The sequence below is a fragment of the Spermophilus citellus genome, assembly GCF_964194105.1.
Source record: "Spermophilus citellus genome assembly, chromosome: 4".
NCBI classification, from domain to species: Eukaryota; Metazoa; Chordata; class Mammalia; order Rodentia; family Sciuridae; genus Spermophilus; species Spermophilus citellus.
In genome coordinates, this window is record NC_138185.1 from 172070157 (window position 1) to 172095386 (window position 25230).

The 25230-nt window shown below is 34.2% G+C and overlaps 1 protein-coding gene across 6 annotated transcripts in view; it reads left to right on the plus strand.

Moving 5' to 3' along the window:
• Positions 1–10623, plus strand: part of KLHL28 (kelch like family member 28) — a 36914-nt gene extending 26291 nt beyond the window's left edge. For 5 of the 6 annotated variants that reach the window (XM_081289926.1, XM_081289930.1, XM_081289928.1 and 2 more), the window contains 3 exons: positions 3143–3586; positions 5753–5961; positions 7219–10623. In XM_081289926.1, coding sequence (XP_081146052.1) covers positions 3143–3586; positions 5753–5961; positions 7219–7382 — 817 coding nt within the window. In that variant the 3' untranslated portion in view covers positions 7383–10623. The remainder of the gene's footprint in view (positions 1–3142; positions 3587–5752; positions 5962–7218) is intronic. The other variant, XR_014021446.1, reaches the window with a different exon arrangement.
• The last annotated feature ends 14607 nt before the right edge of the window (positions 10624–25230 follow it).

Below are 25230 nucleotides of genomic sequence, written 5' to 3' on the forward strand. Positions count from 1 at the left end.
AATACACCATTATACCATAATTTGTCATATCTCTGATTATATAAGGTATGTTTCTACTTATATTCACTAGATTCCATTCCTTTTCTTTTTCTTTATTTTTCTTTTTGGTATCAGGGATTAAACCCAGGGGTGCTTAACTAATAAGCCATATCCCTACTCCTTTTCTTATTTTTTTAAGAAAGAATAAATTGCTTAGGGACTCACTAAATTGCTGAGGATTGAATTTGCAATCCTTCTGCCTCAGCCTCCTGAGCCACTGGGATTACAGGTGTGTACCACTAGGTCTGGGCCATTCCTTCTCTTTATGCAAATATTTTGCTCTTCTACTTATCTTGTCTTTCTCTTATATCATCACCTCCCAGTGTACCATATCTTTGCCATGAACATACAAACATTTTATAATCTAAACTCCCAGATTAATTTTTCTGGCATCCCATAGTCTTTCTGTGTTTCACTTTGTAACTCCTCGTGTCCGTTTTATTCTTCTATTTAAAAAATAATTAGAAAAATTACCTATACTCGCTGTTTTTATTTCCTCATCTCCTGCTCTCTGGAATTTTTCCACTCAAGGTTTATCCCTATTTCCTCAATGAAACTCATCTTGTTAAACTCAAATTGTTCCCTGTTATATCACTGGTACAAATTCACAGTTTAAAATCTAGCTAAATAATAAAACTGATTATAAATAGGCATTTGATAATTATGAAGTTAATCAAAATACTTTGATCATACTGGAAAAAGAATATATACTCTTATACTATTGCATTATTGAGTTTTGGGACTTGTGGCTGACCTATAATCAGCAAAGCAGTCGGGGCAGGGCTGCCCTAACCCAGGGGCCCCTGCTACAGTAGGCACAAGATGGCTGGACTTGGAGTTTTAGGGGTTTAATGTCTTCCCTGCTGGCATAATTGGCCCAATTACACCTTTCTACTTGCCTGTTTATCCCTTTTAGAAGTAGGAATGTTTATCCTATTCCAGTCCTGCCATTATAACTTTATTTGGGGGAGTTACTGGAGGTTGAACTCAGGGGCACTCCACCACTCAGCCCCAGCCCCGGCCCTATTTTGTATTTTATTTAGAGACTGGATCTCACTGAGTTTCTTAGGGCCTCACTAAATTGCTGAAGCTGACTTTGAACTCTGGATCTTCCTGTCTTAGCCTCCTGAGCCACTGTGCCAGCCTGCCATTATAACTTAGAAGTGTATCCTGCTCTTTTTTTTTTTTTTTTAAACAGAGGCTCACAGCTGGAAGGAGATGAGACTTTGGACTTTTGAATTAATGCTGGAATGAGTTAAAAACCTTGGGGACTGGAAGGGATGGAATGATTGCATTTTGCATTTGTGAGAAGGACATTAACCTTGGGGGCCAAGGGTAGAATAATATGGTTTATAATATGGTTTGAGTGAGTCTCCCACAGGCTCATGAGTTGATATTGTGAAATGATGATGTGGAACTTAATTTGGCTGTGATTTTTAGAGATAGAACCTTTGGTGGGGGGGTGGGCGATGTGTGATTAAAATTAGATAAAGTTATGGGGTGGAGTCACCATGATTGAATATTGGTGAAGTGGGAAATGACCAGTGTGTGGAGAGAGAGAGAGAGAGAGAGAGAGAGAGACACACACACACACACACATATACACACACACACCCATACACGGGTCAGACTGCCAATGAGAAAGCCATCAAAAGATGGCTTTTGGTCAAAAGTATTGTCTTTTCTTCATAACTTATCTAGTCTGTGATATTGTGTTATTAGCAGAAAACAGTCTAAGACAGATACCAACAAGCTTAATAGATATTAAAAATACATTTGAAGACCCCACGTATCTCCTTGCCATCTCCCTCTCTCCCCAAGAAGTAAACATTATTCTGTATTAACCTTCTGCTTTTCATTATAATTTTTCCTCTTGTCAAATGAACCTCAATTACTATCAGGTTTTATACATTTTTATATAAATGGAAGTGCTATATATACTTGGAGATGTTTTTTCACTGAACAGTAAATGAAATTCTCTTGTGCAATTGCATGAGGAAATAGTTCATTTACTTTCACTGACATGGTGTATTAGCATAGCATAATTTTTTCTTTTACAATGAAATTTTTTAATTTTAAATACTAAAGTCTTACACATAAATAGAAAAGAGGGTAATTCCACTTGTACCACTCAGTGGATTATCATAAAAGTGAGCAGTACAAACCAGTTCAAAAAATAGAATAGCACTCAGGAGCTCCTTCTCTGTCCTACTCCAGTGATAATCACTATCTACATTTTTAATCCAGAGATTAGTTTTACATGTTTTTGAACTTGATATAAATGAAATTATGCAAAATATATTATTTTGAGTTTATCATCTTTCCTTCAAAAGACCTGTAAGGGGTTGGGGTTGTGGCTCCTCAGTAGAGTGCTCACCTAGCATGTGCGAGGCCCTGGGTTTGATCCTCAGCACCACATAAAAATAAATAAATAAAATAAAGATATTGTGTCCAACTAAAAAATAAATATTAAAAAAAAATACATGTAAGATTCACCCCAAGTACATGTGGCTGTATTCAGTTCATTTTCATTGCTGTAAATAATGGTTGATGAACATTTGGACTGCTTCCAATATTTGGTGATTACAAATAATACTGCAGTGAACATTCTTGTACATATACAAATATATGCATTTTTCTTGTGTACCTATTTAAGAGTAAAATTGTTCAGTCGTGGGACAGATATACTACATCTTATTTAACTATTCTCCTTTTGATGGATTATTGCATTGTGCTCCAAAGAACTTTTCTGTATGTGTTTCCTGCTACAAAACTGACTACAGTAAATGTTCAACAGAGTAGACACATAGAGATGAAATTGATGAGTAAAGGCACATGCATATCTTGAACTTTATTGGATAGTGTGAAATTGTTTTCCAGATTTGTTTGTACTTGTTAACACTCTCACTAACAATCTGCATTCCTTCCTCCACATTCTTGCCAAGAGATGTTATCATCTTTACAGTTTTGCCAGTCTGGAAGATGTATCATGGTTTGTTGTGGCTTTAATTTGCATGTCCCTGGTTACTGATAAGATTAAACATATTTTTATTTATGGGCCATTTGGGTTTTTAAAATTTATTTTTTTCTGCTTATTCTTTAGTGTGGAGATGTACTTTCCTCAAAGTGACTCTTGGATTGGTTTGGCACCCTTAAACATTCCTCGCTATGAATTTGGAATATGTGTTTTAGACCAAAAAGTGTATGTTATAGGTGGTATTGAAACTAATGTGCGTCCTGGTGTCACTATCAGAAAACATGAAAATTCAGTAGAATGCTGGAATCCTGATACAAATACCTGGACTTCACTAGAGAGAATGAATGAGAGCCGAAGTACCCTTGGAGTAGTAGTTCTTGCAGGAGAACTTTATGCTTTAGGTGGATATGATGGACAATCTTATTTACAATCTGTAGAGAAATATATTCCCAAAATAAGAAAATGGCAACCTGTGGCACCAATGACTACGACAAGAAGTTGTTTTGCTGCAGCTGTATTGGATGGAATGATATATGCCATTGGTGGGTATGGTCCTGCTCACATGAACAGGTATTTAAATTAATAATTAAATTGTGTACATGTTGGGAGATTTTTAAAAGGGATTATTAATAATAATTTCTGAGTTTTAAATAATTTGTATGTATCAATGAGCTTCATTTTTAATTTTTTTAAGTGATATTGATAGGCATTTGAGAATTTAACCTGCTTCTTAAATGTAACTGTTTATATGGCAATTCAAAGAAACTTAAGATTACATCCCTTGTATTAAATTAACACTAAGTCATTCTGTTTAAATGGTCTACATTTTAAAACTCAGAAAATGTAAAAGTAAGATTTTGGCAATTTTTAGATTTCGTGTGGTGTATGGATGTGCATGTGTATATGTGTATAAGGTCTTTATTACGTTGCTTAATAGAATAAAGATATGGAAATATAATTCCTATAGGCCAGTACAATATTATATTATAAAGTTGAAGTCTCACTTAAATATTCCTTGGTGGATTCTTATTCTATGATTAAGACATATTTTCATGTTATATCATACATGTGTTTTGGTTGTGCTAAAATCTGAATTAGAGATCTCTGTATTCTGTGATATATTCTTTGAATAAAGGAGAAATATGTATGAGAAAAAAAGTTAGTGCTTATATGGAATATTAATCATAATCCTGCACATTTGTTGAAAATTGATGTTCTAAAGATTTTTATCTTTAATAATTGGAGTGGTCTGTGTTTTATTGATTTTTTTTTAGTGTTTTAAAGAACGGAAAGTGATTGGCACAATAGTATTTCTTAGTTTAAACAGCATTATTTCAGTTTAATCTAAACTATTCCTCCTTTCTTGATCCTTTAGTTGAATGAAAAGTATTTGGGTCCCCGACAAGCATTTCTATTCTTTGAAAAACTTCTGGCAAAAATTTCTAAAATAAAAGATTTACATATTTTAATTTTGAGATAATGTTCTTGGATTTTTAAAGTCTTGCTAGAGTTCATCAACTTTTCTTGTCCCATGATTTTGGTCTAATGAGTTTATCATGAAATCTTTTCACAAACACTGTTATCTAGTCTCTATTATGATTTCCAGAATGAGCTTAACAGCATCTCAAATGCCTAAGCCTTTTTCAGAAAGTGAGATCAGAACCAAAACAAGCTCAGTTAAGTTTACCTTTGTGCCTTTGTGCCCCTTCAGGGCAAATAACAGGCTTACAAATATTCTGAAATGGTCTGAAGAAGCTTTTTTGAAAATTCTGATTTGATATGGGTCTCCATAACAAACTTGGAACTACCACAGGTTCTCTGGATGCATACCAAACTTTAATCCTATATTCTCCTAAATCAATCATAAATTATTATGATTAACCAGTTTGTGCTATGGAATCTGTAGTGTGCTCTGTACTAAAATCACATGAATTATCCTGTGAGAAAAAACACTGCTCTTTCTTCCTTCTCTTCTCTTTTCCTTATCTGTGTATCCTTAGTTTTCTTAAAAATATTTGTAATTTTCGAATGCATTCTTGTTTGATTTTATTATATGAACCCTTTGAGTTGTGCTGTTTTTTCAGGTGAAATGAAATGATGTATTCAGGTTTACACAGAGCCACAGTGGTAGGGCTAGTCCAGTTCTAGAAATGCAGCATGTGTACTTAAACCCAGGTCTTCTGTCTTAAGTTCTGTGCCTTTAATATACCTGTTGCTGAAACAGTACAGTTGGCCCTCTGTATCTGCAGATTCAGCATCAGTGGGTTTAACCAACTATGGATGAGAAATATTTGAAAAAATATTGCATCTATACTGTACATGTACAGATTTTTTTCTTATTCCCTAAATAATACAACAACCATTTACATAGCATTACATTAAATTAGATATAAGTATTCTAGAGATAAAGTATATGGGAGGTTAGGTGTAAATGCTACACCATTTACATAAGGGATTGAGTATCCACTTGGGTTCTGGGACCAATTCCTTATGAATACTAAAGAATGATTGTATAATGGAATAGCAGACAGTTATTGTTGAACCCTATTCACAAGGTAAACTTTTAATTCTGTAAACTTATTGGCAAAAATCTAAATATTTGGGATAGACTACTCTTGGTTTGTATCTGTTTCTTTATTGAACTTTGAAAACCATGGCAGGTTTTAGTTTTGCTTGGCAGAAAATGTGACACAAAGGATCTGTAAATTAATTCTTTTGTCATGTGAATTTTTGCAGTGTGGAACGTTATGATCCAAGTAAAGACTCCTGGGAGATGGTTGCATCCATGGCTGATAAAAGGATTCACTTTGGCGTGGGTGTCATGCTAGGCTTTATTTTTGTGGTGGGTGGACATAATGGTGTCTCACATTTGTCAAGCATTGAAAGATATGACCCCCATCAAAATCAGTGGACTGTGTGTAGACCAATGAAAGAACCTAGAACAGGTAATAATAATTTATGAATTTATAAAAATATAGGACTGTGCTTTCTACAGTGATGCTCTTGGAATAGTAGTTCCATAGAAGAACAAGGGTATTACTTTTCCAGAAAAACTTTTTTTTGTTATAAACTTGAAAAACAACTAGCTAGGCAAAACAACATAGATTTCTTAACTGTGCTTTTAATATATCTGTGGGTATATTATCATTTTCTCAAACTTGAAAGAACACATTTTGGGAAATGCTGATAATAGAATATATCTTTCTAGAAGCTTTTTTTTTTTTTTTTGGCCGTATAATAGATCTCATTGATTTATATGTTTTATAATCCCAACCTCCCTCCCTCCCTCCCTCCCTCTCTCTCTCTCTCTCTCTCTCTCTCTCTCTCACACACACACACACACACACACTCCTTGTATTGTTCTATTTTGTTTTGTACATCAATGATTCATACATTTACTTTTGAATGTTCTGTCCTTCCCAAGGGACACAGTTGATAAGAAAAGGGGTTGGATTTCAGGGTTCCTAAAGAAAAAACAAATACATCATTTGAAAATAAGGAAAATTATTTTTTAACCCAAACTTAAATGACATTATTTTAAGGGGCAGGTTTTAAGTTAAAGAAACTCTTAAAACATAAATATCAAAAGGAAATTAACAGAACAAAATGGAGTTAACCATTTCAGAGTTTGTTTGTAATCAGTTTTTTCAGCATTCTTGATAGGGAAAGCCTTAAAAACAATAACTTAAAATTTTGTATAGACTTGTTCTTTTTTTCAAACTATATATAATAATATATAAAGAATAATTTTTAAAAGCATAAATTATATAGTTCAGTATATTTGAAAACCTGATGAAATGCATGATTTCTAGAAAATATATAAATATAAATGGATTTTAAAGCATATAGAAGTGCCTTAATAATACTTTTCTGCCATAGTTTACCCTGATCTGATCATTAAACATTATGTACGTATATTAAAGTGTCACATTAAACCCTGTGAATGTATACAATTCATTAAAAATCAAAATTTAAATAGTACTTTGCTGTTGGGGGCAGGGGTGTGGAGAGTAGGATTGGAGAGCAGAGGTAAAAGAATAATTTGACTCTTATGTTAAGGATGTGTTTTTCTATTAAATGTATTTCTATGTTGCTTGTTAAATTGTTGAAATATATTTTAAGAAAACATTAAAGTACACATTGGTTTTTAGAAAAAATAGACTTCATAGCTAACATGTCTTCTTTTTATCTACCTTTCCTAGGAGTTGGTGCTGCAGTAATTGATAACTACCTTTATGTAGTTGGGGGTCACTCAGGGTCTTCCTATCTGAACACAGTGCAGAAATATGACCCTATCTCAGATACGTGGCTGGATTCAGCAGGCATGATATACTGTCGATGCAATTTTGGATTAACTGCACTTTGATAAGAGTGAACTCCTAGAAATTATGTGGTAGTGAAACTTGTGCCACACAAAAGGATGTCCAGTTTTCTGAAAACTAAAAGCTACATTGGTTTTATTTTAACTTGAAGTGGCATGAAGACTCAAAGTTTTGTTGGGTACTTTGAATTGACAAGTAGTTTTGGTTGCTCTTGGTTACACAGTAAATCAATAATCAAAGAAGAAGAAGAAGAAAAAGGAAAGACCTTGCCAATTGAATTGTGCACTTCTTTCCCAAGACTGAGATAGACTTGTTTTATGTTCCTAAATGGAGAAAACCTTGCTGCTTTTTAATTTTTTTATTTTTAGCTCTCTTTCCTTGATATGTATCATGATTTACTAGGACGAGAGAGGCTTTAGATTCTGAAGTGTATTGAATGATTGGACGGATTGTTTATACTGCTTGTTGTATGTAAATTCATATGCTTCACATTTTTAAAACAAAGGGCTGCTTTTACTTTTGGTACTTTTAAAGGTTGTAAATAACATGTCATAGTGAGTCATATGAATATTCTTCCTGCTAAATTGGTTTTAGGGCTAATGGTGTAATATATTTGCAAGACAATTGGTTTTATTGTCCTATTTGGGGCCCTGTTTTAAGAAGCCAGATATTTACTGTTTATGCCTTTTGTATATGTGCAGGTTAATGCTGGATGAATTTAGTTACTTGTCTGTGCTATGATACGCATGGATAGAATGAGCTGATCATACCAGTTGTTTTAGTTTTTCTTCAGTAGTACAACAGGCTTGATGTAAATATTTGAAAGTGTTTAGGACCAACCTTAGTGCTTATTGATTTTTTTCATGTAAACTTATAATAATTTTAGTTTTTTTTAAGATCTTTGTTTGCATTTTCCAAGTGTTCAGATATAAAAATGGTGCTAACTGTAGGATCTATATAACAAGGCTATAATAGATGTTCTTTTGGATGTTTGGTGTGACATGCATGGCATAATTTGATAGTGTTTTTCATTTTACAGGCTTAATTTGTTTGTGCTTATTAAAAATGTTAGTGAGTACACTAATGTTAACATCCAAAAATCATCTAAATGGCCTGTTAGGTTTTTCATGGTTACTGAATAGTGATTTAAAGAAAGATACACTTTTGGTCTTCTTTGTTCTTCTGCTGGATTACATCCTTCTGAAAAACAGAAATATATGCATTAAATATAAGCCCTAGGCAGTTATGTATTACTTTGTACATTTCTTAGGTAACTGAATATTTTAAAGTTATTGAGGAAAACTGGAACTCGATGTTTACTTGACTAATGGTTCTAATTTAGTTCTGCTTTGATTAAGGAAATTATCTTTTAAAACAAAATTGTTTGCATTAGCCAGTAAACACTTATTTAAAAGATATGGTTAACTTATTTTATTTTAGCATGTTTTAGTAAATGTCTGTAAGTCTTAAACACATTAACTTGCAGTTTTTTATGATGTTGTTACTTGTGTTTGGGTACTGTAGTCATTTTGTTTTTATTTTCTTAATTTGTTTCTTGCCCACTATCTCTTTATAAAGTCTCTGCAAGACCACTGTACATTTTTCCTAATAATTCATACAGCATTCTTAAGTGCCATGATATTCTAAAACTATTGTTAAGAAGCCATTTGTAATTATAAAACATAGGTTTCAGTTGTTAGCATATATGTTATTTCTTAAAAACTATAACCAGGTAATTTGCAGTTTTCCTTGTTCTTCCATAAACTACCTGTTGTAGAGTTGACTATATACTACAAAACTATGTAAAATCATCTTTAATCAAAAAAGTAGTATCATGCTTTAGGAATATTTGCACAGATTATAAAACCTTGCAAGTGATTTTTAGTCTCTTCTAACTTAGAACTCAACAGGAGCTACTAATAAAATCAAATGAGTATTTTGCTTGTCTGAATAACAATGATATATAGCAATAACTTTTTCATTGCTTTGAATAAATCTGTTGAATAGTAATAAGGTGCACTACTGTGGTTGGCCTAAACTTTATATAAAGAAAAGCAATTTAAAATAGATTCCATTACATACTTACTGGTTTTCTGTTGTTGTTTTTTCTTTTCTTTCTTTCTTTTTTTTTTTTTTTTTTTTTTTTTTTTGAGTGGTGGGGAGGGCAATTGCCAGGTATTGAACCCAGGGCCTTGTGCATGTGAGGCAAGCACTATACCAAGTGAAGTATATTCCCAGCCCTCTACATCCTTACTGTTAACCCCCTAAGTCAGTTGTCTTTGTATGAATCATATTATTAAATACATCTTATTATACTGTTTTTTATTTCCTTCTCCTAGAAGATAAGGGAATTTGAAAGACTATAGAAAATTATTTTAATTGTAAATACATCCATACTGCTTTATTTTTAACAATGTTTAACTCATGTATTGTTTCCACTATCAAGTTAGTATAAAACATATAATTATTTGGTAAATTAGGTCAAAAGCATATACTGATAATTATTTTTGAAAAATCTAAATATCATCCGGTGAAGACTAAATGTGAAACATCTTGGGCAATAGTAGAAGCCATGTACCAGTGAACAAATTATGAAAACCTGTGAAGAAAAAAACATTCAAAATTTAGAAATATATTTATTTTAAGGTTGCTTTTGTACTGTTCATAACATCTACTAATATGACTTGACAACTGGTAAGTTTACAATAGAGCTTTCTCTTAGAGATTTGTGAGAAGTTTCATTATGAATACTTTGCTGAAAAATTGTGAACTTAAAGCCACATGTTTCTTGTTAAAAAGGATCAAAATGTTTGGCTATAAATCCCCAGGTTTAATGGTATTAGAAATGATTATATATCTTCAGGCAAGCTAAAGCAATTTAGAATTGCCTAGAAATATTTTGGAAAAGAATGCAGAGGGGAATAGAAATTAATATAATCAAATGCAAAAAAATTGCCTTTTATAATTACATTACATAAAGATTTAATCTGTTAGGAATGTTTGGCAATTTAATATTTGTTGGATGTAGGAAAAGAATTGACTTTTTTTTTTTTTTTTTTTTTTTTTTTTTGGTACCAGGGGTTGAACTCAGGGGCACTTGACCACTGAGCCACATCCCTAGCTATTTTTGTATTTTTTATTTTTTTATTTAGAGACAGGGTCTCACTGAGTTGCTTAGTGCCTCACATTTTCTGAGGCTGGCTTTGAACTCGGGATACTCCTGCCTTAGCCTCCCAAGCCGCTGGGATTACAGGCATGTGCCACTGTGCCTGGCTAATTTAACTAATTTTTTTTTTTTAAAGAGAGAGTGAGAGAGGAGAGAGAGAGAGAGAGAGAGAGAGAGAGAGAATTTTTAATATTTATTTTTTAGTTCTCGGCGGACACAACATCTTTGTTGGTATGTGGTGCTGAGGATCCAACCCGGGCCGCACGCATGCCAGGCGAGCGCGCTACCGCTTGAGCCACATCCCCAGCCCTTTAACTAATTTTTAATGTAATCCAAAGTTTTACTTAAAAGCTCCATTTGTTATTGCTAATATTGTTTTAAATATGGATGAATATTATAGGAAGTAACAGCAAGTGATAGGAAAAAGTAAGTGATAGGAAAATGACATTACGTTTTGAAAGTTTATTTTGATGGTTTGACAGATATGGAGGGTCTACTTTTATGAAGGAGATATTGTGTTAGATTCTGTGGTGGCTAGAAATATAAATAAGATATACTCTTCACTTAAAAGAGTAAAATGCAGTGTAGGAGTCCTGTACCCCAATAACTGTATGGTAAAATATAAATTTAATTCCTTGTCTCCAACATCATAATTTCCTAAACACCTAGATTACTTATAAACAATTATTTAGAGTCTGATTAGGTTTTAATTGCATGAAAAAGAATTATGAAAAACTTGACTTATAGAACTCTACATTTCCTGAAATTGGATAAATATTTCCTAGAAGAAAAACAAAGCTATAGGGGGAAAAAAACAAAACCCAAACTATTTCCTAGAATATCAAAGCTCTGGCTAATACTGAGGAAAATATATGTACATATCATGCTGTGTTAATTTTCAGTTTTGGTGTTGGATTCCTAGTATTGTCACCTAAGTGCTCATTTTCAGGAAAATCAGATTCTACAGTAAATTTACTGCTTAAAGTTCAATAAACTTGTGATAACCTCTATAACCTCTGTAGTCGAAAGTTAAGAAATTATAAATGTCTCATGTCAAGTTAACATCCAGTTCTACTCTTTAACCTTTCTTCCTTTTGTAAACAGCACTTTAATTAGACATGATTTAATTAGATAACGATTCTGTGGCTGGATATATATTGACTTTTCGCTTACAGTATATTGTTTCAATGTTGACACAATTGATGAGACAGGAATACAATAAGTACATTTTAAATATTATAGGTTTACAAATTTTACTAGTGTGAATATGGAGTCAAATAAAAATCCAGTTTACATCTCAGCAGAGAGAAAAAATTGTTATCCATATGTCTTTTATATTATACATATTTAACTAGAGATAATTTATTGTTAATTTTGTCAAGTTATCATGTGTAAAGTTTCATTCATTTTAAAATACTAAGCAAAAATTTCCAAGTTTGCCTTAAAATACAAGTGAAATTAAAGAACTGGATGATAATGCCTATATTTTTGCCTTATGAATTGTGCTGTATCATAAACCAGAGATGGTTTTGATTTTAACAGGATTCTGAAATTTTGTAGATGTAGGGTACTAATATTTGTACTCTCTTGCAAAGAATGTGGATAATGTCAATGTTTAAATGTTTTTGTATCTGTTTTACCTCTGAATATGTACCTTTTTAGCATCAGGGTTTTATTTTATTTTGGTTTACATAGTAAGGTGGCATTTAACTTGTTGAAGATTGTATTCTTTTGTCTTTTATTTTAAAAATTCTTTGTGAATATTGTGGTAATGCTCTGTAATGATTATGATTAAATTTCACTTAATGTCAAGTGTTTAAATAAAATTTAAAAATTTAAATGTGTATCATATGATTGTTGTGAACTGAACCGATCTATTTTTTTCAGCCTCAACTTGGGTTCTTTTTGGTTACATAGATAGCAGCTTCGAAAGTTGAAATGGATTTGGGGTAGCAATTCCCTTACATCCTCATTACCAGATTACCATAAAACATGTCTTAGGCCACAGTCTGCCTCACATTCAGACATTTACTAAACAAACAAGCACAAAAGTATACTCAATGCAGTTTTAGTTTTCTGTCCTTTTAGATTCTTGAACCAGCCTCCTGAGAAAGGTTTACTCAAGGCAGACAAGGCAATATCCCATTTGATTCCCTTTTATGATCACTATCAAGTAACCAACTTTAGTGAAAGGGTTGTAAACAGTGATTGAGACCCAGGTGCTGTGCCATCTTTAAGAAAGTGGGCATTTCTAGGCCTGGATGGGTTCTATCTTCAATATCACTAGAAAGAACAAATTTCTAATACTATATTAGTCTATAAGCCATTTCCCCAACACATGGGCCTGACCTTTGATATGCTAATTAGCAAAAATTGGGTGTCAATCAAATTATGAATAAAAAGTTCTAGTATTTGCCTTGAGTATGAGCTTAGCAGTTAGAATGCCAGCAAACTATGTCTTAACTGCATTGTTGATGAGGACAACTCCTAAAATTGAGGTTAGAACTTATCAAATACATCCATAAGTATATTACAGGTGTCATAAAGCATTTTGAGGTTTATGCATATTAAAATATTGAAATTAAAATTTCTTTGCAAAGTGGTTGCTTTTTCAATTCTGCCTTTTTATTATAAGGCATTCACAGTCAGCTTTCACATTACCCAGAAGTCATTGAAAATCTGTCAGTACACAGTTGCTGGGTGCAGTGGCATGCCTGTGATTCCAGCAGCTCAGAAGGCTGAGGCAGGAGGATTGCAAGTTCAAAGCCAGCCTCAGCAACTTAGCAAAAGTCCTGTTTAAAAAAAAAAAAATAGAAAGGTCTGGGTTATCACTCAGTGGTTAAGCACTCCTAGGTTTAATCCCTGACACCCCTCCCCCCAAAAAAAAAGACATGAGGGAAGGTAAATAAGCCATATCCTACATTTCTACTAGAAATGGATAAAAAAAAATACCTCAGATCCACCCTCCTAAACCTACCTTACCCAGGGAATGAGAATTAAAAGACTGCTAGTTTGGCAGAGAATATCATCTGTGCTTCTTGGGTTCTTTCATAAAATAACTTCATGGTTCTTGTGTTTGAAGCAGTCATGGGTGTGAAAGTGTGAATGGATTGTAGGAATCCTCAGAAAACTCAATGGAATGCAAAAAAAGAAAAAAGAAAAAAAGTCCTTCTAGTACCAGAACTCAAGGCTAAGAATAAAATTGTGCTGTGATGAAAAAAGTGCTAGAACAGCTCAAGTGAGTTTTGATATGTCTCCCAAGCTTTTTCTTTTTTTCATAGAAACATAACCTCCATGTACCCATCACACAGCTTCAACTAGTAAGCAAGTTTGCTAATCTTACTTCTACTTACTCACACTGGGTTGATTGGTTGGTTGGTTTTGAACTGTCGGGATTGAACCCAGAGCCACTTTACTACTGAGCTACATCCTCAGTCCTTTTTATTTTATTTTGTGACGGTGTCTTGCTTAGTTACTCAAGCTGTCCTCAAATCTGCAACTCTCCTGACACAGCCTTCTGAACTGCTGGGATTACAGGCATGTGTCACCATGCATGATTTTTGCTCAGTATTTAAAAGAAAATTAAAGATAGCATGTGATATGGCCAGTAAATGAGGCTGCATCTCTAGCTGATGAGAACACTTCAGAAATTTAGGAATGTGCAGTGGCACAGATCCATATTTCTATCCAATTGGGAGGTACAGGCAGGAAGACTGCAAATTAGAGATCACCCTGGGCAACTTAGGCCCTATCTCTAAAACAAGAAAGAAAAAAAAAAAAAAAAAGGAAAGAATGAAAGAAAGATGGGCTGTGGGTGCAGCTCAGTGCGAAAATTTTAAAAAATATATAAGCAACACTGATACAACTACACTTAAAAATTTAATGCTTTGGTGATATTTAATACCCAACCTATATTAAGACTTCCATAAGTGTCTCAAAAACATTTTTTGTTACTATTCATTGCCTTGAATTAAGATTTGTAGAATTGCATCAAGACTTATACAAGGTTTACACACTACATTTGTTGTGTCTCCTCTTAAATCTTTTTTAATCTCTACCAGTCACTGCCCTCATTCCTATATTGTTTTTTTCATGCCATGTATTTTTTGAATAACCAAAGTCATTTGTGTAGTAGGTTATCCCATATTCTTGATTTGGTCAATTGCTTTCTGATTGATTGCATTTATTTCCTTGATGATTAGTGATGTTGAGCATTTTTTGTATTAACCTGTTGGCCATTTGTGTGACTTCTTTTGATAAAATGTTCATTTAGGTCTACTGCCTATTTTTTCAATTGTACTAGGCAATTTAACTTACTGCTATCCAAGTTTTCCATAAATTGATAGTGAAATGTAATCTTGATTAGATCCATGTTCTTTTTCATGCGTTCATTCATTATGTGATGATATTGTATACTTGATTGATGACATATTGCATTGTATCATAAAATACATTATATCTGGCTATCCCACTTTTAGTGATGCTAAGCCTGATTATTATTATGTTTTGAGTTCAGATGGCAACCTCATATCTTCATTATCAAATTCCCCTTCAAATTCTTACCTGATGGTGTTAGCAGGTATTGATGGTGACTGCTGGACTTGTTACATTAGTGGTTGTAAAGTGGTGTTTTTTGGGGGCTGGGGATGTGGCTCAAGTGGTAGCATGCTTGCCTGGAGTACGCTGGGTGCTGGGTTCGATCCTCAACACCACATAAAAATAAAGATATTGTGTCCACCTAAAACTAAATAAATAAATATTTTTAAAAAGTGGTGATTTTTCTCTGTCATTTCTTCTGTGTTTACTAGCTAGAATTCTATAAAGGAAAGCATTTCCTCATCTCTAACTTGGTTGTCTTAAGGTATAGTTTGTTTCTGGTTCTTGGCTATTATGAATAGTGGTATAATAAACATGGGAGTGTGGTGGATGCCTGTACAACACACTGATTTCATTTCCTTTGTATATAGTACTCAGAGGATTTCTGGATCATATGATAGTTCCATTTTTAATTTGTTTTGAGGAAACTACACTATTTTCCATAATGGCTATACTGATTTATATTTAAATTAATATTGTGTATGTCCTCCTTTTTCTCTACATAATCACCAGCACTTATGAACTTTGTTATTTTTCATTGTTGATATTTTAATTGGAGTGAGATGGTATCTTTTATGACTTTGATTTTCATTTATTTCCTTGATAATTAGTGATGTTGAACATTTTTTGTATAAACCTGTTGGCCATTTGTATGACTTCTTTTGAAAAAATGTCCAGTTATATTGCCTATTTTTCAATTGGACTATTTGGGGGTTTTGTGAATTTTTTGAGTTTCTTTTATATTCTGGATATTAGTCCCTTGTCAGATATATAGTTTGCAAATATTTTCTTGCATTTTATAGGTTGTCTCTTTTTTTTTCTATGCTGTGAGGTTTTATCCAAGAAATACCTGCTCACTCCAATGTCCTAAAGCATTTCACCTATCTTTCTACTAGTTTCATAGTTTCAGGCCTTACATGTAAGTCTAGTTTAGTTTGACTTGATTTTTGTAACTGGTGAGAGAGGGGTATCATTTCTTTCCTCTATATGTAGCTTTCCAATTTTCCCAGCACCATTTGTTGAACAGACTTTCCTTTCTCTAATGTATATTCTTAGCACCTTTATTGATAATCAGTGGGCTATGGATGCATGTGTTTAATTGTGGGATCATTGGCCCGTGTGTGTGTTAATGTGTTTTAATGCATTGTATTACTGTTTTAGTGGCTACCTCTTTGTAGTGTATTTTGAAGTCAGCCCTCTGCTGAAGAAAACTTCCTGCTTTGGTTATTTGTGTGTATATGTGCGAGTGTGGTTGCATACACAGAATTATTTTGTGCTCATGTGAAGAATGTAATTAGTATTTTGATAGGGATTGCATTGAATCTGTAGATTACTTTGTCTGTTGGGTACTATAAACATTTTAACAATGTTGATTCTTCCTATCCAAGAACACAGGATGTCTCCACTCCCCCACCCCCTTTTTTATTATTTGGTATTCTCTTCAATTTCTTACATCAGTGCTTTATAGTTTTCATTACAGAGATCTCTCAGCTCTTTTGTTAAATTTATGATCTTTTTTTTTTTTAAAAGAGAGAGTGATGGAGAGAGAGAGAGAGGATTTTTTTTTAATATTTATTTTTTAGTTATCGGCAGACACAACATCGTTGTTTTTATGATCTTTTTTAAAATTTTTTTTAAGAGAGAGGGAGAGAGAGAGAATTTTAATGTTTATTTTTTAGTTCTCGGCGGACACAACATCTTTGTTGGTATGTGGTGCTGAGGATCGAACCCGGGCCGCACGCATGACAGGCGAGCGCGCCACCGCTTGAGCCACATCCCCAGCCCCTCTTTTGTTAAATTTATTAATTAAATTTATTCCTAGGATTAAATTATAACTATTGTAAATGAGATTGCCTTTTAATTTATTTTTTAGATAATTTGCTATTGGCATATATAAATACTACTATTTTTATGTTACTTTTGTATTCTGCAACTTTGCTGAATTTATTTAATAGTTTTTTGTTGGATTCTTTGGGGTTTTCCATATATAAGATTGTGTTATATGCAAACAGTGATAATTTCACTTCTTTCTTTCTACTTTGGATGCCCTTTATTTCTTTTTCTTGCCTCATCACTCTGGCTAGAACTTCCAATATTATGTTGAATAAGTGTGGTAAAGATGGGCATCCTGCTGAGAGCAGTGACACATGCCTGACATCCTAGCAACTTGGGAAGCTGAGGCAGGAGAATCACAAGTTGAAGAAAGTCTCAGCAACTTAGTAAGACCCTGTCTGAAAACAAAAGTTAAAAAAGCATTGAGGTTATAGCTCAGTGGTAGAGTGTCCCTGGGTTCAGTCCCTAGTACTGAGGTGGAGGGCATCCTTATTGTTTTTCAAATATTAGAAAGCTTTCAGTTTCCCCCCATTAAGTATGATGTTAGCTCTTGGTTTGTTACATATGGCCTGTATTATGCGGAGGCACATTCCTTCTGTACCTAATTTTTAAAAAAATTTATAAATAAAGTCTATTGCCTAGTTTTCAATAATGAAGTAATGTTTATCAAATGATTGTTCTGTATCTACTTATGTGGAGTGCTACAGTTATTGATTTGTACACATCAGACCATTTTTTCATTCTAGGGATGAAACCCAGTATATCATGGTGAATCTCTTTGATGTGCTGTTGGACTTGATTTGCTAGTATTTTGTTGAGAATTTTTTTCATCTATGTTCATCAGGGAGATTGGTCCAGGCTTTTATTTTTATGTTGTGTCCTTGTTTGGTTTTGACATCAGGGTAAAGGTGCATGTAGAATAAGTTTGCAAGATTTACTCCTGTTCAGCTTTTCAAAATAATTTGAGAAGAATGGGAATTGATTCTTCTTTAGATGTTTGAGAGAATTCAGCAGTGGAGGCTCTGGTCCTGGGCTTTTCTTTGATAGGAGACTTCTTATTACTGATTCAATTTTGCCCTTGTTTTTTTCCAGTCTACTTCTTCCTAATTCTTCCTGGCTAAGGTGGATATGTCCAGGATACCATCTGTTTCTTCTAGGTTATCAAATTTGCTGGTATATAGTTGTTCACAACAATTTCTAATGATCCTATTTCTGTGATGTCATTTGTATGTTTTTTTTATTCTTGATTTATATTTGAATTATCTCTACTTTTTTGTAGTCTAGCTAAGGATTTGACAATTTTATCTTTTAAGAAGAGCAACTCTTGCTGGGGATACAGCTCAGTTGGTAGAGTGCTTCCTGTGCACACACAAGTCCCTGGGTTACATCCCCAGCCCCACACAAAATAATAAATAAATAACAAAAAGAGCAACCCTTACCAGGCACACTTGGAAAGCTAAGGCAGGAGGATCAAAGTTTGAGGCCAGCCTCAGCAACTCAGCGAGGCACTAAGCAACTTAGCAAGACCCTGTCTCAAAATATAAAAAAGGGTGGGGATGTGGCTAAGTGGTTAAGTGACCCAGGGTCCAATCTCCAGTTAAAAAAAAATTGAAAATAAAAAAGAGCAACTATTTTTGTTGATCTTTTGTATTTTTAAGTCTTCATTTTATTTATTTCTTCTCTGATCCTTATTATTTCTTTTCCTCTACTAGTTTTGAGTTTAGTTTGATCTTATTCTGTTATTTCCTTGAGGTGCATTGTTAGGTTATTTATTTGAGATCCTTCTGCTTTTAAAATGTAGGCTATGAAAAAGTTTTTTGCTTTTTTAAAAAAACATGTGAAAAATTATTAAATTATTTGAAAAAATTTAAAATATTATCAAAATTACGGAAGTATAAGAATAACAAGGTTCTTGTATTCCTTTTTCAAAATTGGCCAATTTTTAATGTTTTGTTCCATTTGTTTTTATCATCCTTTCTCATTTTTTCAAAGTCATATGAAAGTAGGTTGCATACATTATGTCTTTTTATTTATGAATACTTCCGTGTTTATATCCTGAAAACAAGCATATTTTTGTCATGTAATCACAGTTCAGATATCAGATTCAAGCATCCTATGCTTTGTTTTTTCTATTACATTTTCTTCCCCACGAACGCTACCACCCATTCCTCTGAGGGATTCTGGCACCTTTTGCTAGGAAACAGTATTTAGAGATCCCCATAAGGTTGCTGGTAATTCAGAAGGGAAAGGCAGGAAATGCCTTCTTTTTAAGAGAGAGAGGAAAGGGGCTTTTACTTAAAATTTTTGATAAAAATATATATTTTCTTAGTCTGAAAATCTGTGTTATCTTATGACATAATAGTTTCAAAATAACAAGACTGATAAATATATAAATAATAAGACAAATGAATACATTGTTTTATGATCCTTTTGTCATTATATTTCATAAGGATATACAATAAGAACATAGGTTTTAGAGTCAAGTGGAATTTTTTTTATTCCATTAGTAACATAATTGATATAGTTAGATGATAATGATGATGATGATGATGATAATGATTATCTGTGGTGCTGGAGATCTAGCCTAGGGTCTTGTGCATGTGAGGCTACATCACTGAGCTACATCCCTGGCCCAAGTTATTTAAATTCACATTTTAGTCTTTAGGGACATACTTTTTTAATTTAATTTTTAAATTTTAATAAGTATTCATTTGACTCTGGAACAGAAATTATATAATAAGTGAATTCAAATAAATTTTGCATGCATTTCCTTCTCTTTCATTCTTTAATTTATTCCTATGTAAGTAATTATTTTATTAGATGGCTCCATTTTTTCTTAAAAAATACAAGCATACTTGTTTTCCGATTTCCCTTACAAAACAGATCATTCTATAAGAACACTGTTTTTTGACTTTTCTTTTTTTCTGAGATTATTCCATGCCATTATACTTAAATCATTCTTTTTTTTTCAATTGCATAGTACTTTACTGTGTAGATATACCAGGGACTTGTAACTAGTTGGCTAACACACATTTTGATTGTTGTCACATTTTTTTATTTTACAAGTAATGCTGCAATTAATAGCCTTGTACATTTACCATTTTGTGTTTTTAGGTTATATTTTTATAGTGTAGTTGCTAGGTCAGGGTACATGATAATTTTGCCAGATCTTGTGCATTAAAATGTTACCCTTGGCCTTAGGTTCTTTTTGGCTTATATTATGTCTAACTTTAAATACAATTAAAGATATGAAAAATCCTTATGTTTTAGTCTATATTAAAAACAGGTTTATATCTCCTATTGAATGAGGCAGAATAAAACGAGGAGTAACCAGTCAATCCCTTTTGTGTTATTGATCAGGAATTAACTGTTGGAAAATATATACTTTGTGTGCCCTGAGGAGAATTAAGAATTATACAAAATTGGGGCTTGGAGTCCAGCCTGTCCTCAGCAATCTGGGAAACTGAGGCAGAAGGATAGCAAGTTTATGGCCAGCCTGGGCAATTTAGACAGAACTTGTCTTAATATTTAAAAGCGAAGGAGGGAGAGATAAGGTGGGGCTGGGGGCTGAGGATTTACCTTCATGGTAGAATGCCCTGGGTTCAATCACCAGTATGGATACGTGGAAGGAAAAATTTAAATAGGCAGGGGTCCTATAACTTAATAGAATAGGCATTTTCCACTGATCAGACAAATGCGTCTCAAAAAGTTTTAGAGCCAGATTTTGAAATTATCTACATCTATATCATCTAGATCTATATTCATGGTGGTGTCTTAGTCTCTTCAGAGTGCTCTAACAAAATACCATATAACCTGGGTGGCTTGTAAGCAGCATACATTTATTCTTCACAGTTCCATAAGTCCAAGGTAGGACAGACTTGATGTAAGGACTCTTTTTTTCTGGCCCACGGACGGAACCTTCTTGCTGTGTCGTTAACATGGTGGAAGTGATGTGGGATTTCTTTGAGTTGCATGCTCTCTGTTCCTGTACCCCTCCATGTGTGAGTGTGTGTGGGGGGGGGTACTGGGGATTGAACCCAGACCCAGAGGCAATCTACCCTGAGCTCCATCCCCAGCCCTTTTATTTATTTTCAGACAGAGTCTTGCTAAATTGTTGAGTCTCCCTCAACTGCTGAGGCCAGCCACAAATTTATAATCCTACCACCTCAGACTCCCAGTTTACTGGGATTACAGGCACACATCATCTCACCTGGCTTGGATCTCTTTGATAAGGACATTAATCTCATGGGGGGAGTGTTCCCATGGACTAATCACCTTGAAAAAGCCTACCTCCTAATACCATCACCTTGGGTGCAAAAATTCCAGCTATGAATTTGGAGGCAGAAAGATTTAACCACTCACACTATAGCAGGAGCATAGAACAGCATCTGGTGGACAAATGATTTCCACAGGAGTAAGATGGGCTATTTCATGATCATTTGCTATTTAAAGAAACTAAGCCATTCACTTTTACATCTTTTTGCTTTGTTTTTGCTGCTTTAAACTCATTCATGTATTTACTATTTTCTATTTTTAAATAATTTGTTCTGTGAGCTTAATTGCTACAGAAATATCAGCAGTAATTTTCAGCCATTGAATTTGAAATACTTACATAGAATTTAGTTCATTTTCTGCAGCAGTACTACTTAGCTACTAATTTAATTTCTTGATAAACTATTGGAGAAATCAATCATGATGGCCAATATTTTCTTGTTGCTTACTATGGATCAGGTACTAATTGCTATACATAATCATTAAATTTTCATCACAACCTTATGACATATATTCTCTTCTTATCTCTATTTTACACCGAAGAACAGAAAGGTTTCATAATAGGCCCAAGATCACACACCCAGTGACTGAGCCTGGACTTGAACCTTGAAATCTGTCTTAAGTGTCCAGTCATTTCACTGCCATATCCTTGCTTTTCCTTAACAGCATGAAAGCATTAATCAAGAATTGACAAAAACTAGAACAGGCCCAGCAGCCCGCCCGCGTGGTAGACACATCACCCCAATTGGAGGAGGGGCAGAGCCGCCACCTGCACCTGCAATGTAGGCAGACCTGCGACCTACCGGGAGAACAGGCCCAGCGGCCCACCTGCATGGTAGACACATCACCCCAATTGGAGGAAGGGCCCAGATGCCGCCCGCAGAGTAGGCAGACCACACGTCCCGGAGAAGGGGCCCAGCGGCCCGCCGGCCTAGTTGAAAGATCACCCCAATTGGAGGAGGGGCACGGCCGCCGCCCTAGCCTGGGTGGTAGGCAGATCTGCAACCTGGAGAACAGGCCCAGCGGCCTGCCAGCACAGTAGACAGATCACCCCCATTGGAGGAGGGGCCCAGCCGCTGCCCGCCCCTGCAAGGGAGACTTTGCAACTATACAAGAGCAATATAAATATATAGGGAGAAAATTCCATAATACAACAGTTTCACCAAGCAGAAGAAACGCAAGCAATATGAAAAGACAAGGAAAGAAAGGACCACAAGCAATGCAGTTCAACTCAACTTTAGAAGAGGTAATAGCTGCAGCAGATGAAATGTCAGATAAAGAATTCAGGATTTACATGCTTTAGATGATCTGGAGTCTCACGGAAGACATTAGACAGCAAAATCAGACAATGAAAGATCACTTCGACAATGAATTACATAAACAAATCCCAGAAGCAAAAGATCAACTATACAGGGAGATAGAGGTTATAAAAAACAAACAAACAGAAATCCTAGAAATGCAGGAAGCAATAAACCAACTTAAAAACTCAATTGAGAATACTACCAGCAGAGTACAAACTTAGAAGATAGAACATCAGACAATGAAGACAAAGTATTTCAACTTGAAAAGAGCATAGACAGCTCAGCGAGACTCTTAAGAAACCATGAGCAGAACATCCAAGAAATATGGGATAATATAAAGAGACCAAACTTAAGAGTCATTGGGATACAGGAAGGTATAGAGGTCCAAACCAAAGGAATGAGCAATCTATTCAATGAAATAATACAAGAAAACTTCCCAGACTTGAAGAATGAGACAGAATCCCAAATCCTAGAAGCCTACAGGACACCAAATGTGCAAAATCATAAGAGATCCACACCTAGACACATTATAATGAAGATGCCCAACATAGAGAATAAGGAGAGAATTTTAAAAGCTTCAAGAGAAAGGAAGCAGATTACATTTAGGGGTAAACCAATCAGGGTAACAGCTGATCTTTCAACACAGACTCTGAAATCTAGAAGATCCTGGAACAACATATTTCAAATGCTGAAAGAAAATGGGTTACAACCAAGAATTGTGTATCCAGTGAAATTAAGCTTCAGGATGGAAGATGAAATTAAAACCTTCCATGATAAACAAAAGTTAAAACAATTTGCAGCTAGAAAACCATCTCTTCAAAACTTCCTCGGCAAAACATTACAGGAAGAGGAAATGGAAAATAACAATGAAAACCAACAGTGGGAGGTAGTACAGTAAAGGGAAAAAATAATCAAAGATGGAAAACAAACCATGTTAAGTAACATAAATAAACAAATATGGCTGGAAGAACAATCCATATCTCAATAATAACCCTAAATGTTAATGGCTTAAACTCACCAATTAAGAGACACAGGCTAGTTGAATGGATCACAAAACAAGACCCAACAATATGCTGCCTACAGGAGACACATTTGATAGGAAAAGATATACATAGACTGAAGGTGAAAGGTTGGGAAAAATCATACCACTCATATGGATTTTGGAAACAAGCAGGAGTGTCCATATTCATATCAAATAAAATAGATTTCAAGCCAAAGTTAATCAAAAGGGATAAAGAGGGACACTACATACTGCTCAAGGGAACCATACACCAACAAGACATAACAATCATAAATATATATGCCCCAAACAATGGTGCAGCTATGTTCATCAAACAAACTCTTCTCAAGTTCAAGAGTCTAATAGATCACCATACAATAATTATGGGAGACTTCAACACACCTCTCTCACCACTGGACAGATCTTCCAAACAAAAGTTGAATAAAGAAACTATAGAACTCAATAATACAATTAATAACCTAGACTTAATTGACATATATAGAATATACCACCCAACATCAAGAAGCTACACTTTTTTCTCAGCAGCACATGGATCCTTCTCAAAAATAGATCATATGTCACAGGGCAACTCTTAGACAATATAAAGGAGTAGAGATAATACCATGCATTTTATCTGATCATAATGGAATGAAACTGGAAATCAATGATAAAAGAAGGAAGGAAAAATCATGCATCACTTGGAGAATGAACAATAGGCTACTGAATGATCAATGGGTTATAGAAGACATCAAGGAGGAAATTAAAAAATTCTTAGAGACAAATGAAAACACAGACACAACATATCGGAATCTATGGGACACAATGAAAGCAGTTCTAAGAGGAAAATTCATTGCCTGGAGTTCATTCCTTAAAAAAAGAAAAAACCAACAAATAAATGATCTCACACTTCATCTCAAAATCCTAGAAAAAGAAGAGCAAAACAACAGCAAAAGAAGTAGAAGGCAAGAAATAATTAAAATCAGAGCAGAAATCAATGAAATGGAAAAAAAGAAACAATTGAAAAAATTGACAAAACTAAAAGTTGGTTCTTCAAAAAAATAAATAAGATCGACAGACCTTTAGCCATGCTAATGATGAGAAGAAGAGAGAGAACTCAAATTACTAGCATACCAGATGAAAAAGGCAATATCACAACAGATGCTACAGAAATACAGAAGATAATCAGAAATTATTTTGAATCCTTATACTCCAATAAAATAGAAGATAGTGAAGGCATCGAGAAATTTCTTAAGTCATACGATCTGCCCAGATTGAGTCAGGAGTATATAGACAACCTAAACAGACCAATATCAATAGAGGAAATAGAAGAAACCATCAAAAGACTACCAACTAAGAAAAGCCCAGGACCGGATGGGTATACAGCAGAGTTTTACAAAACCTTTAAAGAGGAACTAATACCAATACTTTTCATGCTATTTCAGGAAATAGAAAAAGAGGGAGAACTTCCAAATTCATTCTGTGAGGCCAACATCACCCTGATTCCTAAACCAGACAAAAACACTTCAAAGAGAGAAAACTACAGACCAATATCTCTAATGAACCTAGATGCAAAAATCCTCAATAAAATTCTGGCAAATCGGATTCAAAAACATATCAAAAAAATTGTGCACCATGATAAAGTAGGATTCATCCCTGGGATGCAAAGCTGGTTCAATATATGGAAATCAATAAATGTTATTCACCACATCAATAGACTTAAAAAT